The sequence below is a fragment of the Salmo trutta genome, chromosome 10, assembly GCF_901001165.1.
Source record: "Salmo trutta chromosome 10, fSalTru1.1, whole genome shotgun sequence".
NCBI lineage: Eukaryota > Metazoa > Chordata > Actinopteri > Salmoniformes > Salmonidae > Salmo > Salmo trutta.
The window spans coordinates 27,738,674-27,752,930 of record NC_042966.1 but is presented as its reverse complement, the minus strand read 5'-3'; the positions used below and the strand labels follow the sequence as shown (position 1 = coordinate 27,752,930).

The window sequence follows — 14,257 nt, the reverse complement described above, 5'->3', positions numbered from 1 at the left end:
TTGTTCAGACAGTGTTTGACAGACTGTAGTCTGTTGGTCAGACAGTGTTTGACATTAGACTGTAGCCTGTTGTTCAGACAGTGTTTGACATTAGACTGTAGCCTGTTGTTCAGACAGTGTTTGACATTAGACTGTAGTCTGTTGTTCAGACAGTGTTTGACAGACTGTAGCCTGTTGTTCAGACAGTGTTTGACATTAGACTGTAGCCTGTTGTTCAGACAGTGTTTGACAGACTGTAGTCTGTTGGTCAGACAGTGTTTGACATTAGACTGTAGTCTGTTGGTCAGACAGTGTTTGACATTAGACTGTAGTCTGTTGGTCAGACAGTGTTTGACATTAGACTGTAGCCTGTTGTTCAGACAGTGTTTGACATTAGACTGAAGCCTGTTGTTCAGACAGTGTTTGACATTAGACTGAAGCCTGTTGTTCAGACAGTGTTTGACATTAGACTGTAGTCTGTTGTTCAGACAGTGTTTGACAGACTGTAGCCTGTTGTTCAGACAGTGTTTGACATTAGACTGTAGCCTGTTGTTCAGACAGTGTTTGACAGACTGTAGTCTGTTGGTCAGACAGTGTTTGACAGACTGTAGTCTGTTGTTCAGACAGTGTTTGACATTAGACTGTAGTCTGTTGTTCAGACAGTGTTTGACAGACTGTAGTCTGTTGGTCAGACAGTGTTTGACATTAGACTGTAGTCTGTTGGTCAGACAGTGTTTGACAGACTGTAGTCTGTTGGTCAGACAGTGTTTGACATTAGACTGTAGCCTGTTGTTCAGACAGTGTTTGACATTAGACTGTAGCCTGTTGTTCAGACAGTGTTTGACAGACTGTAGTCTGTTGGTCAGACAGTGTTTGACATTAGACTGTAGTCTGTTGGTCAGACAGTGTTTGACATTAGACTGTAGCCTGTTGGTCAGACAGTGTTTGACAGACTGTAGTCTGTTGGTCAGACAGTGTTTGACATTAGACTGTAGCCTGTTGTTCAGACAGTGTTTGACATTAGACTGTAGCCTGTTGTTCAGACAGTGTTTGACATTAGACTGTAGCCTGTTGTTCAGCCAGTGTTTGACAGACTGTAGTCTGTTGTTCAGCCAGTGTTTGACAGACTGTAGCCTGTTGTTCAGACAGTGTTTGACATTAGACTGTAGCCTGTTGTTCAGACAGTGTTTGACATTAGACTGTAGCCTGTTGTTCAGCCAGTGTTTGACATTAGACTGTAGCCTGTTGTTCAGACAGTGTTTGACATTAGACTGTAGCCTGTTGTTCAGACAGTGTTTGACATTAGACTGTAGCCTGTTGTTCAGACAGTGTTTGACAGACTGTAGCCTGTTGTTCAGACAGTGTTTGACATTAGACTGTAGCCTGTTGTTCAGACAGTGTTTGACATTAGACTGTAGCCTGTTGTTCAGACAGTGTTTGACATTAGACTGTAGCCTGTTGTTCAGCCAGTGTTTGACATTAGACTGTAGCCTGTTGTTCAGACAGTGTTTGACATTAGACTGTAGCCTGTTGTTCAGACAGTGTTTGACATTAGACTGTAGCCTGTTGTTCAGACAGTGTTTGACAGACTGTAGCCTGTTGTTCAGACAGTGTTTGACATTAGACTGTAGCCTGTTGTTCAGACAGTGTTTGACATTAGACTGTAGCCTGTTGTTCAGACAGTGTTTGACATTAGACTGTAGCCTGTTGTTCAGACAGTGTTTGACATTAGACTGAAGCCTGTTGTTCAGACAGTGTTTGACATTAGACTGTAGTCTGTTGGTCAGACAGTGTTTGACATTAGACTGTAGCCTGTTGTTCAGACAGTGTTTGACAGACTGTAGTCTGTTGGTCAGACAGTGTTTGACATTAGACTGTAGCCTGTTGTTCAGACAGTGTTTGACATTAGACTGAAGCCTGTTGTTCAGGCAGGGAATGTCTCAGGCTCTGTCTGTCTTCCAGTGACAGTATCTCTCCCCACGCTTGGGACGGACAGACAGGCAGGCAGGCGGGGCTGCACCATTCCATTTCACTGGCCCATTTGACTACAGCAGCCAGCGTCCCAGCACCACCTGGCCTCCCAGCTTTGGACAACAGATGTGGCAATACTGTAGTGCTGCCAAGCCAGCCGGGGCCGGATGTATGGCCACCCTCTCTCCCCCAGCCTTTAGATTAAAACCTGGCCGCGCTAGCTTCCTGACGGATGGAGAGAGAGAGAGAGAGAAAGCTCCCTCCATGTGTCCAAGTGGTAACACAGCAAGGCCGGATGGATTGATGGATGGACCCACCCTCTTAAACTGTCCTTTCTTTCCCTTAGAAAAACTATCCAGCAGCCAATCATAAGGCAAATCTGAGGCCATTGTCAGTTCTGTTGTGTGTTGGGACAATAGGAAACTGTTGTAGTCGTTTCATGTCCATGTAATTACTGTGGCCTTTGTTGTAGGAACTGTGCCAAGGAGTCAAATGTTTCCACCAGCTTAGTGGCTATCAGCTTATGTCTAGTTGTTTTGGTAAACAGCTGAGGGATGGGGCTGGAGAAATGTAACCACTTTCAAATTCATAGACAAAGATATGGATGCACGGATTAACAATCCATGAGATCTACATTTTACCTTTGACCATGTTTTGAGGCGTTGAGGTGGAGTAAAACAAGCTTATATTTTGATGTAATTTATAATTTATCTTCTTCAAGAATCAATGGGTGTACATGTATATCATTAATTTAAAAGCCCAGTTGATATACCAATGTCAGATTGCCCCTTTAAGTATACAGTTGAGGTCGGAGGTTTACATACACTTATCTTGGAGTCATTAAAACTTGCTTTTCAACCACTCCACAAATGTCTTGTTAACAAACTATAGTTTTGGCAAGTCGGTTAGGACATCTACTTTGTGCATAACACAAGTAATTTTTCCAACAATTGTTTTGACAGATTATTTCACTTATAAATCACTGTATCACAATTCCAGTGGGTCAGAAGTGTACATACACTAAGTTGACTGTGCCTTTAAGCTTGGAAAATTCCAGAAAATGATGTCATGGCTTTAGAAGCTTCTGATAGGCTAATTGACATTATTTGAGTCAATTGGAGGCGTAATGTATTTCAAGGTCTACCTTCAAACTCAGTGCCTTGACATCATGGGACATCATGGGAAAATCAAAAGAAATCAGCCAAGACCTCATAAAAAAAAACTGTAGACACAAGTCTGGTTCATCCTTGGGAGCAATTTCCAAATTCCTGAAGGTATCACATTCATCTGTACAAACAATAGTACGCAAGTATAAACACCATGGGACCACGCAGCCGTCATACCGATCAGGAAGGAGACGCGTTCTGTCTCCTAGAGATGAACGTACTTTGGTGCGAAAAGTGCAAATCCCAGAACAATAGCAAAGGACCTTGTGAAGCTGCTGGAGGAAACAGGTACAAAGTATCTATATCCAGCATCATGTTGTGGGAGTGCTTTGCTGCAGGAGGGACTGGTTCGCTTCACAAAATAGATGGCATCATGAGGTAGGAAAATTATGTGGATATTTTGAAGTAACATCTCAAGACATCAGTCAGGAAGTATTGTCGCAAATGGGACTTCCAAATGGACAATGACACCAAGCATACTTCCAAAGTTGTGGCAAAATGGCTGAAGGACAACAAAGTCAAGGTATTGGAGTGGCCATCACAAAGCCCTGACCTCAATCCTATGGAAAATTTGTGGGCAGAACTGAAAAAGCGTGTGAGAGCAAGGAGGCCTACAAACCTGACTCAGTTACACCAGCTCTGTCAGGAGGAATGGGCCAAAATTCACCCAACTTATTGTGGGAAGCTTGGGGAAGGCTACCCGAAACATTTGACCCAAGTTAAACAATTTAAAGGCAATGCTACCAAATACTAATTGAGTTTATGTAAACTTCTGACCCACTGGGAATGTGATGAAAGAAATAAAAGCTGAAATAAATCATTCTCTCTACTATTATTCTGACATTTCACATTCTTAAAATAAAGTGGTGATCCTAACAGACCTAAGACAGGGATTTTTTACTAGGATTAAATGTCAGGAATTATGAAAAACTGAGTTTAAATGTATTTGGCTAAGGTGTATGTAAACTTCTGACTTCAACTGTAGGTATCCCTTGGGAAAGACGCCTCATGACCTCAATGGGACTTCCTAGTTAAATAGAGATTAAATAAGTTGTCAAAATGATCTAGGCCTACTTATCACTGTGGCATATTATTGATTTAGATGAATTGACGTACTAGAAGCCAGCACAGTGGATGACTCACTTGCAACAGAGAAGTTATTAAGGGGATAGGGTAGGTCTGCGTCCTGTGGCTTCTCTTTGTAACCTATGAACGAGCCGTCCGTTTTCAGCAGGAAGTAGCGTGGTCTCCAGTTCTTGATATATTCTCCTGTAGAATGAGAGAGAGAGAGAGAGAGTTTCTTTGTTAGTGCATGAAATCTGCCAGTCCATAGATTCAAAAACAGTAAGGTATGCACTCATAAAGCAGTTAAAACCACTTATTACATTTTTAAATTGTTTTATGGAACAGGTTAAAAAGTTGTTGGCTCTTTGAGCTCTATGCGCAATTGTTTTTAGTGCAGACATGATTGTTTTTACATTAAAGTGCAGTAACACCGCTTACCCCTATAATCAGTATCATTCTAAAGTGGCTACTGTTTCAATATCCATTCACACCAATAGCTTTTAGACTCTCATCATATGGCTTTGCTATGTTTTGGGATTAACATGATCAAAATGATAAAAACATGTTTACGATCTCAGGGCTGAAATCACTCCCCAACGATCATCTGCCTCATTTGGGGTTAAACTGGGGGACCCCTATCCTCCTGCCCCGGGATTTAGGCTAGCCCTGTAGAGAGGGCCGCAGCATGGGAGGTCAAATCTCCATCAGGGGGCCAGAGCGGACACCTTTAACCCTCCCGGGCGGCAGCAGCAAAAAAACAACATCTGCTGAGCAGCTGGTTATCCCGCATTACCAAACAAAACTTCTGGTGCAACAGCCTGCTCCATCTAATAACCAACAGCAGGATTACAAGGGTGTCAACATCTCAGCACACAGCGCTACATCATACGCACAGCACCGGTTCAACACAGGATACTGGAGAGCATAGGCAGCACATCTGCTTTTTAACATATACTGACTGGACAAAACATTAAGAACACCGGCTCTTTCCATGACATAGACTGACCAGGTGAATCCAGGTGAAAGCTATGATACCTTATTGATATCACCTGTTAAATCCACTTCAATCAGTGTAGATGAAGGGGAGGAGACAGGTTAAAGAAGGATTTTTAAGCCTTGAGACAAGGATTGTGTATGTGTGCTATTTAGAGGGTGAATGGGCAAGACAAAACACTTTAGTGCCTTTGAACAGGGTTTGGTAGTAGGTGCCAGGCACACCGGTTTGTGTCAAGATCTGCAACGCAGCTGGATTTTTCACACTACCAAACACACAGTTTCCTGTGTGTTTCAAGAATGGTCCACCACCCAAAGTACATCCAGCCAACTTGACACAACTGTGGGAAGTATTGGGGTCAACATGGGCCAGAATCCCTGTGGAACACTTTCTACACCTTGCGGTGTCCTTGCCTGATGGATTGAGACTGTTCTGAGGACAAAACAGTGGGGGGCAACTCAATATTAGGAAGGTGTTACTAATGTTTGGTTTACTCAGTGTATTGTTCTGTAGTATTACAACTACTGTGTAAGGTGCATACTAGAAGCTATGGTAACTGTTAATGGAAGAAGTTTGGAATTTGACTTGAGAGGGAAGGTACTACACTGCTGTCTGCCAAGATAGAAGTCATAGCACTTGACTGGAGTTTTTAAAAAGTAGCAAACAATCATATGCAAATGTGCTTCTTGTTGTTAATTTATTTTTGGTGATATTTTCCATTTTACAATCGATTTTTACTGTAGGCAAGAAGATTGAAAATGTCAATGAGACCGACAGTCAAACAACGATCTAAAAAGTACCATTCGTTAGTCCTTCCACTTCCACATATAATACTAATATAACCATTATGTTCAATATCCAGTTCCATTTAGTTTCAGCATCAGGCCATTTCTGCTCCAGCCTCATTCGTGTGGATGGACACACTGAAATCCTCTATAATGGACGAGACATGAAAATCCTAAAACGTGCACTTTGTGTTTTTTAACTCCTGGTAATTAGCCCACCATCCCGATGGCTGACACGCACGCCTCTGTGACAGCTCTGATCACTTCTTTTTTTTTACACCAGGAAGAGAAAATAAACAACATGTTCTATTTGTAACATCCACTTAAAGCATAATGACAGCAGCTTTTCTTAATTAACACATCAGAGAAAAACACCTGCTCATGTTAATTTGAGGAGACGGAGGTCTTTGCCGGTATGCCTCTGTGAGGCTGGGGTCTGTGGGAGGGGAGGACAGGAGGGGAGGAGAGCAGCTGAACGCAATGCAGTACGCCGTGGGGACAGGAGCCACCATAGGTAGCAAGGTCTCTCCTCCGACTCGCTCACACAGCCTGTCACAGGATCTCACCACTAACACTTGGTAGATAAATAAATTAGGCCTATAAATTATTCCTGATCAAAACAAGACATAAATGTAAGTATAGACATTTGCTACCAGACGGAAGAGTGGGCGTGACACAGTTAATTGCATGAAGTCACTGAGAGGGAGATGTCTAGGTTTTGAATTAATCAAATGTACTGGATTTAAGCCAGAAGGTAACAGAGTGTTAAGACAGACAGGGTGGTCTTTAATGAATGCTACAAATAGGTGTCCCACCAGATTGCACTTAGTGTGTGAGTGTAGCTGTATTTGGTCAATGCAATATTCAGTCTGTGGTGCTGGGTTTGCAGTGAGGCAAATGGTCCAATATCCTGGACTGAGGGTTAACCCAAACTGGGAACCAGACTATCTAGAGGGGGTAGCCAGAGGTGGAACAGAAGGGGATGGACAGTTACACCCACATATAGTTCCAACTCTTAGTCTCAACTGATCCAATAGTGTTCCATCAAACTCTCAACGCTGGCCCTGGTCATAATGACTCTGCTTGCTCAAATTCTGAACATCTTGAATGGGTTGCTGTAGGCAGATACTCCATGTTATATTTTGGGCAGATTGAGAAAATGTCCTGCATTCAACACAATACTGTTTTTTTGCAGTACGACGCAAACAGTTGAAATAAAAATTCAGCTCAGCCACCCACAGAATCAGTTCTGAGAGAGACTGTTCCAACAGATCCAATTGCACAATTAAAGCAACATACTGTATGCCACTCAATTACAAGACCAGATTAATTGTTCATTTGTCAGTGGACTGAGACAGGCAGGTGGCTGTATGAATCTGGGAATGGACATCGATGGGCCACTTCCACCGACAGATGAGCTCTTCACCAAAAAACTTTCAGCGGCCCAACACCGTCACAGCTCCTGAGACCGTTCTAAGAACCCACACCTCCATCTTCTTGTTCATTTGACGCAATCAGGTTTTTAGTTTTCAGAAGAAAAAAAACACAGCCCATTTGTTAATCAGCCCAAACAAGTATTTAATTTAATGCTTTGGCCGGAGCCGGCCTGATTTGCAGATGGGCTTGTGACGGGAGCCCTGGGACCGGCGGGCTGCCACGTTCCAGCACACAGGGCTGGGCGCTCCAAACCTCCAAGCAGCTTGTCTGGGCACCGCCAGAGACAGAGACAGCCGCTCCTGCAAACGGTGCCCCAGCCCCCAGCCCTCAGCCCAGGCACCGACATGAGCACACAGACATGGGCAGCACCAGACCTGGCCAGACGGAGGGAGGGATGGATGGATGGAAGGAAGGAGAGAGATGGAGAGAGAGAGATGAAGAGGGAGGATAGAGAGAGAGAAATCTGTCTGTACCTGGATCTGCTGTTTCTCTTCACCATGTAGGTTGTGTACCATGGCAGCTTGCTGAGGGAGAGCGGCTGGACCCACTTTGTCAATTTGGCCAAGCTGACAGGAGAGGAAGCTTTTTACACTGATTAACTGAGAATGGAGACACTTATAAATATATGAACAAATTATACATAATTTAGCTTACAGTTTACAAGTTATAGGTATTTAGAGGCTATTTATTAAATGTGTGTAAAACATGTAAAAACTGTACTGTATTTATAATTCTATGACAATATTTTAGGTTGACAATAATTCTATTACACAATTTCTGATATATCACGCCTTACTTTTATTTTCTTGCATAAGTAAAATCAGGATTGTGCCTCTACTGCCATTTATTCAGTCAATGGGTGATTCCAATTAGACTGGTTTGAATTTCTCCCTGACCACAATGGCTGCCAGAATAAGGGTGACTAAATGAATGGAGGGCAGAGAAGTCAAGGGGTGATCCTTTAGTGTTGCAAAGCTGCAGGGATTTGCTGTATTTTCTACCTGAATTGCCCAGAAAGACTTAGGAGTTGATCCCTTAGAGATGACGGTCATGTCCCCAGTTAAGACACTCAGACACAACACGGTGGTCTGAGCTCTGATCCTCTGGCATGCCTAGATAGCTGGGAGTAAACAGTGGGCTACATCCTGCATGGACAGATTCCCCATCAACCTGGGATGCCCAGGTAATCCACACAGGGTAAATGCAGGGGTAGGGAGGAAGGTGCGTCCTTTACTCCTCTACGTGTGAAAATGAAGAAGTGAAGTTATAAGAGACATTCCCTCTTTTTATTTAGTTCAGACTCGGTGTGTGTGTGTGTGTGCATGTGTACTGTGTTCCCATGCCCCCTGCCATAGGCCTGTGACCGGGAAGTAGCCCCAGGCACAGCTGCCCTGCTGCTCCAACCCAGAGGCTCTCAGACATCTTATGTGAAATCCAGGGCTGGCTCAAGCCAATCCACTTACAGTGTATTAGTGTCATTACCTGGCTGCCCAGAAGGGAGGGGTGGCCAGGAGACTACTTGGCTTCTGGGAATGGACGCGGGGGTGGTGGCTGGTGACAGTGGTAGTACAGGAGTGAAAGGCAGACTGACTCTGTATGCCCTCTGTTTAACTGTTCCTCCCACAGTGAACTACAGTGAATGATCAGAAGAACACTTCCCCGCCAACCAGTGGGGAAAACAACCAGTGGTTACCTAGATTAGCCCATTAGCTCACTGCACAAACCTTTTTTTCATAATGCAATGTGCTTGTTGTCTGCTTGTTTTAGTCAATTACAAACTACATTTAAGAAAAGTGCAACATGTCTAAAGATTAATTGTCATCATTGCCTGCTCCCGAGCTTTCTCACTACTTAGAAAAACGTCATCAAAAGACAGTACAGTATGAAGATAGGCTAAAACTGCTTCTCCAATAGAAATTGTAGGTCATTGCGACGTTGGCTAACTGAGCTCATGCGTAGAAACAAGTCATTGCGACGTTGGCTAACTGAGCTCATGCGTAGAAACAAGTCATTGCGACGTTGGCTAACTGAGCTCATGCGTAGAAACAAGTCATTGCGACGTTGGCTAACTGAGCTCATGCGTAGAAACAAGTCATTGCGACGTTGGCTAACTGAGCTCATGCGTAGAAACAAGTCATTGCGTCTAATCGTCATCTTGCGCCAAAATGAGCATGTGCAGGCCGTCAAATCAAAGGCACTCCTTCCATTAAAAAGTAGTCTCTCGTGAAAATTAAAACGTGTTAGGTAGTCACTTTCACGAGGTTGGAGTAATGACATGTTCAACTACTAAAGACATTGACACGAATCTGTTGTGCCTTTTGATTTCAAGAAAATGAATTCTCTCATTGACTTCTCAATTCCCCAAACCACGGCCTGGTCTGTTTGGTCTGTTTCACAAGCGTTCCCGGAAGTCTCGGGATGTTGCGCCTCTGGGTTTAGAAACTCTGACGTAATATTGTAGGCCTTCCTTCATGCCCCTTTTCATGATGGTGCTAGCAGCCACATGAGTGAGTGCTAGCATCAAAAAAACTAATGGATTATACAGCTACAAGTTGTGAGTGGCGCTTATAGTGGCCGGGGACTTTAATGAAGGCAAATTTAAATCCATTTTACCTCATTTCTACCAGCATGTCACGTGCAACCAGAAGGGAAACAAAAACTCTAGACCACCTTTACTCCACACACAGAGACGCATACAATGCTCTCCCTCACCCTCCATTTGTCAAATCTATTTTTTGGGGGTACTTTGTCCCCTTTCTCTCCCCAATTTTGAGATATCCAATTGGTAGTTACAGTCTTGTCCCATCGCTGCAACTCCCCTAAGGAGTCGGAAGAGGTGAAGGTCGAGAGCCATGCATCCCCCAAAACATGACCCTGCCAAGCCGCACTGCTTCTTGACACACTGCTCGCTTAACCCAGAAGCCAGCCGCACAAATGTGACACAGCCTGGGGTCGAACCCGGGACTGAACTCCATTATGTAAATCTAACCATAATTCTATCCTGCTAATTCCTGTTTACAAGCAAAAACTAAAGCAGGAAGTACCAGTGACTCGCTCAATACGGAAGTGGTCAGATGATGAGGATGCTACGCTACAGGACTGTTTTGCTAGCAGAGATTGGAATATGTTCCGGGATTCATCCAATGGCATTGAGGAGTACACCACCTCAGTCACTGGCTTTACTAATAAATGCATCGACGACGTCGTCCCCAGTTCATATACCAATCTCAGATTGCCCCTTTAAGTATACAGTTGAAGTCGGGAAGTTTACATACACTTAGGCCGGAGTCATTAAAACTCGGTTTTCAACCACTCCACAAATTTCTTGTTAACAAACTATAGCTTTGGCAAGTCGGTTAGGACATCTGCTTTGTGCATGACACAAGTAATTTTTCCAACAATTGTTTACAGACAGATTATATCACTTATAATTCACTGTATCACAATTCCAGTGGGTCAGAAGTTTACATACACTAAGTCGACTATGCTACAGCTTGGAAAATTCCAGAAAATGATGTCATGGCTTTAGAAGCTTCGGATAGGCTAATTGACATCATTTGAGTCAATTGGAGGTGTACCTGTGGATGTATTTCAAGGTCTACCTTCAAACTCAGTGCCGCTTTGCTTGACATCATGGGAAAATCAAAATAAATCAGCCAAGACCTCCACAGATGGTAGACCTCCACAAGTCTGGTTCATCCTTGGGAGCAATTTCCAAACGCCTGAAGGTACCACATTCATCTGTACAAACAATACCACGCAAGTATAAACACCATAGGACCATACAGCCATCATACCGCTCAGGAAGGAGACGCGTTCTGTCTCCTAGAGATGAACGTACTTTGGTGTGAAAAGTGCAAATCCCAGAACAATAGCAAAGGACCATGTGAAGATGCTGGAGGAAACAGGTACAAAAGTATCTATATCCACAGTAAAACGAGTCCTATATCGACCTAACCTGAAAGGCCGCTCAGCAAGGAAGTAGCCACTACTCCAAAACCACCATAACAAAGCCAGACTACGGTTTGCAACTGCACATGGGGACAAAGATCGTACTTTTTGGAGAAATGTCCTCTGGTCTGATGAAACAAAAATATAACTGTTTGGCCATAATGGCCATCGTTATGTTTGGAGGAAAAAGGGGGAAGCTTGCAAGCCGAAGAACACCATCCCAACCGTGAAGTACAGGGGTGGCAGCATCATGTTGTGGGGGTGCTTTGCTGCAGGAGGGACTGGTGCACTTCACAAAATAGATGGCATCATGAGGAAGGAAAATTATGTGGCTATATTGAAGCAACATCAGTCAGGAAGTTAAAGCTTGGTCGCAAGTGGGTCTTCCAAGTGGCTCTGACTCTCGTCGGATGTGGCAGGGCTTGCAAACTATTAATGGACTACAAAGGTAAAGCCAGCAGTGAGCTGCCCAGTGATGGGAGCCTACCAGATGGGCTAAATGCCTTTTATGCTCGCTTCGAGGCAAGCAATACTGAAGCATGCATGAGAACACCAGCTGTTCCGGATGACTGTGTGACCACGCTCTCTGTAGTCGATGTGAGTAATACCTTTAAACAGGTCAACATTGACAAGGCCGCGGGGCCAGATGGATTACCAGGACGTGTACTCAGAGCATGTGCAGACCAACTGGCAAGTGTCTCCACTGACATCTTCAACCTCTCCCTGACCGAGTCTGTAATACCTACATGTTTCAAGCAGACCACCATAGTCCCTGTGCCCAAGAAAGCAAAGATAACCTGCCTAAATGACTACCACCCCGTAGCACTCACTTCAGCAGCCATGAAGTGCTTTGAAAAGCTGGTCATGGCTCACATCAACACCATCTTCCCGGAAACCATCTTCCCGAAAACCATAGACCCACCATAGACCCACTCGCATAGTGCCCCAACAGATCCACAGATGACGCAATCTCAACCGCACTCCACAGTGCCCTTTCCCACCTGGACAAACGGAACACCTATGTGAGAATGCTGTTCATTGACTACAGCTCAGCGTTCAACACCCTAATGCCCACAAAGCTCATCACTAAGCTAAGGACCCTGGGGCTGAACACCTCCCTCTGCAACTGGATCCTGGACTTCCTTACGGGCCGCCCCCAGGTGGTAAGGGTAGGCAACAACACATCTGCCACGCTGATCCTCAACACGGGGGCCCCTCAGGGGTGCGTACTTAGTCCACTCCTGTACTCCCTGTTCACGCATGACTGTGTGGCCAAGCACGACTCCACCACCATCATTAAGTTTGCTGACGACACAACGGTGGTAGACCTGATCACCGACAACGATGAGACAGCCTATAGGGAGGACTTCAGAGACCTGGCAGTGTGGTGCCAGGACAACAACCTCTCCCTCAACGTGAGCAAGACAAAGGAGCTGATCGTGGACTACAGGAAAAGGAGGGCCGAACAGGCCCCCATTCACATCGACGGGGCTGAAGTATAGCGGGTTGAGAGTTTCAAGATCCTTGGTGTCCACATCAACAACAAACTATCATAGTCCAAACACACCAAGACAGTGGTGAAGAGGGCATGGCAATGCCTATTCCCCCTCAGGAGACTGAAAAGAATTGGCACTTGGGCCAAGCTTCCTGCCATCCAGAACCTATATACTAGGCGGTGTCAGAGGAAGGCCCAAAAAATTGTCAAAGACTCCAGTCAACCAAGTCATAGACTGTTCTCGGCATGTGGTACCAGAGCGCCAAGTCTAGGCCTAAAGGCTCCTTAACAGCGTCTACCCCCAAGCCATAAGACTGCTGAACAATTAATCAATGGCCACCCTGACTATTTCCATTGACACCCACCCTTTGTTTTTACAATGCTGCTAGATCTCTCTGTACTTTGCTCTGTTAATTTTGACTCGATCCTGACTAGTCTCCCAGTTCCTGCTGCTGAAAAACATCCCCACAGCATGATGCTGCCGCCACCATGCTTCACCGTAGGGATGGTACCAGATTTCCTCCAGACGTGACGCTTGGCATTCAGGCGTAAGAGTTCAATCTTGGTTTCATCAGACCAGAGAATCTTGTTTCTTATGGTCTGAGAGTCTGTAGGTGCCTTTTGGCAAACTCCAAGTGGGCTGTCATGTGCCTTTTACTGAGGAGTGGCTTCTGTCCGGCCACTCTACCATTAAGGCTGATTGGTGGAGTGCTGCAGAGATGGTTATGTGGTTGCTTCAAGTTGTGTATTTACAGTATTCTATGTATTGCCTTAAAATCATCTCCAATTCACACAACATTTTTTAAGGGAGCATGCAATTGGCACGCTGACTGCAGGAATGTCCACCAGAGCTGTTGCCAGAGAATTGAATGTTAATTTCTCTACCATTAGCCGCCTCCATTGAGCCTGTTTGGGATGCTCTGGATCGATGTGTACGACAGCGTGTTCCAGTTCCCGCCAATATCCAGCAACTTCGCACAGCCATTGAAAAGGAGTGGGACAACATTCCACAGGCAACAATCAACAGCCTGATCAACTCTATGCGAAGGAGATGCATGAGGCAAGTGGTGGTCACACCAGATACTGACTTGTTTTCTGATACCTTAAATCAAAAGGTATCTTTGACCAACAGATGCCTATCTGTATTCCCAGTCATGTGAAATCTATAGATTAGGGCCTAATGAATGTATTTCAATTGACTGGTTTCCTTATATAAACTGTAACTCAGTCAAATCATTGAAATTGTTCTATGTTGCATGTTTACATTGTTGTTCAGTATAATTGCATGGCTTCAATAGCATTCACAATGATATAGAGTCTTGGCCTACTGTAAATTGCATTATGGCTGAGCATGGACATGCCAAACATTGTCAATAAGCAAGATTAAATTCATTATTGATAAGGCCTAAAAAGA

The 14,257-nt window shown here is 44.5% G+C and overlaps 1 protein-coding gene across 3 annotated transcripts in view; it reads right to left on the bottom strand.

Annotated features, from left to right (window-relative positions):
* akt3a (v-akt murine thymoma viral oncogene homolog 3a) overlaps positions 1-14,257 on the bottom strand; it is a 136,002-nt gene that overhangs the window by 29,019 nt on the left and 92,726 nt on the right. For 2 of the 3 annotated variants that reach the window (XM_029765201.1, XM_029765200.1), the window contains exon 3: positions 4,260-4,385. In XM_029765201.1, the coding sequence (XP_029621061.1) occupies positions 4,260-4,385 (126 nt within the window). Of the gene's footprint in view, positions 1-4,259; positions 4,386-7,870; positions 7,922-14,257 lie in introns of those variants that run through there. The other variant, XM_029765202.1, reaches the window with a different exon arrangement.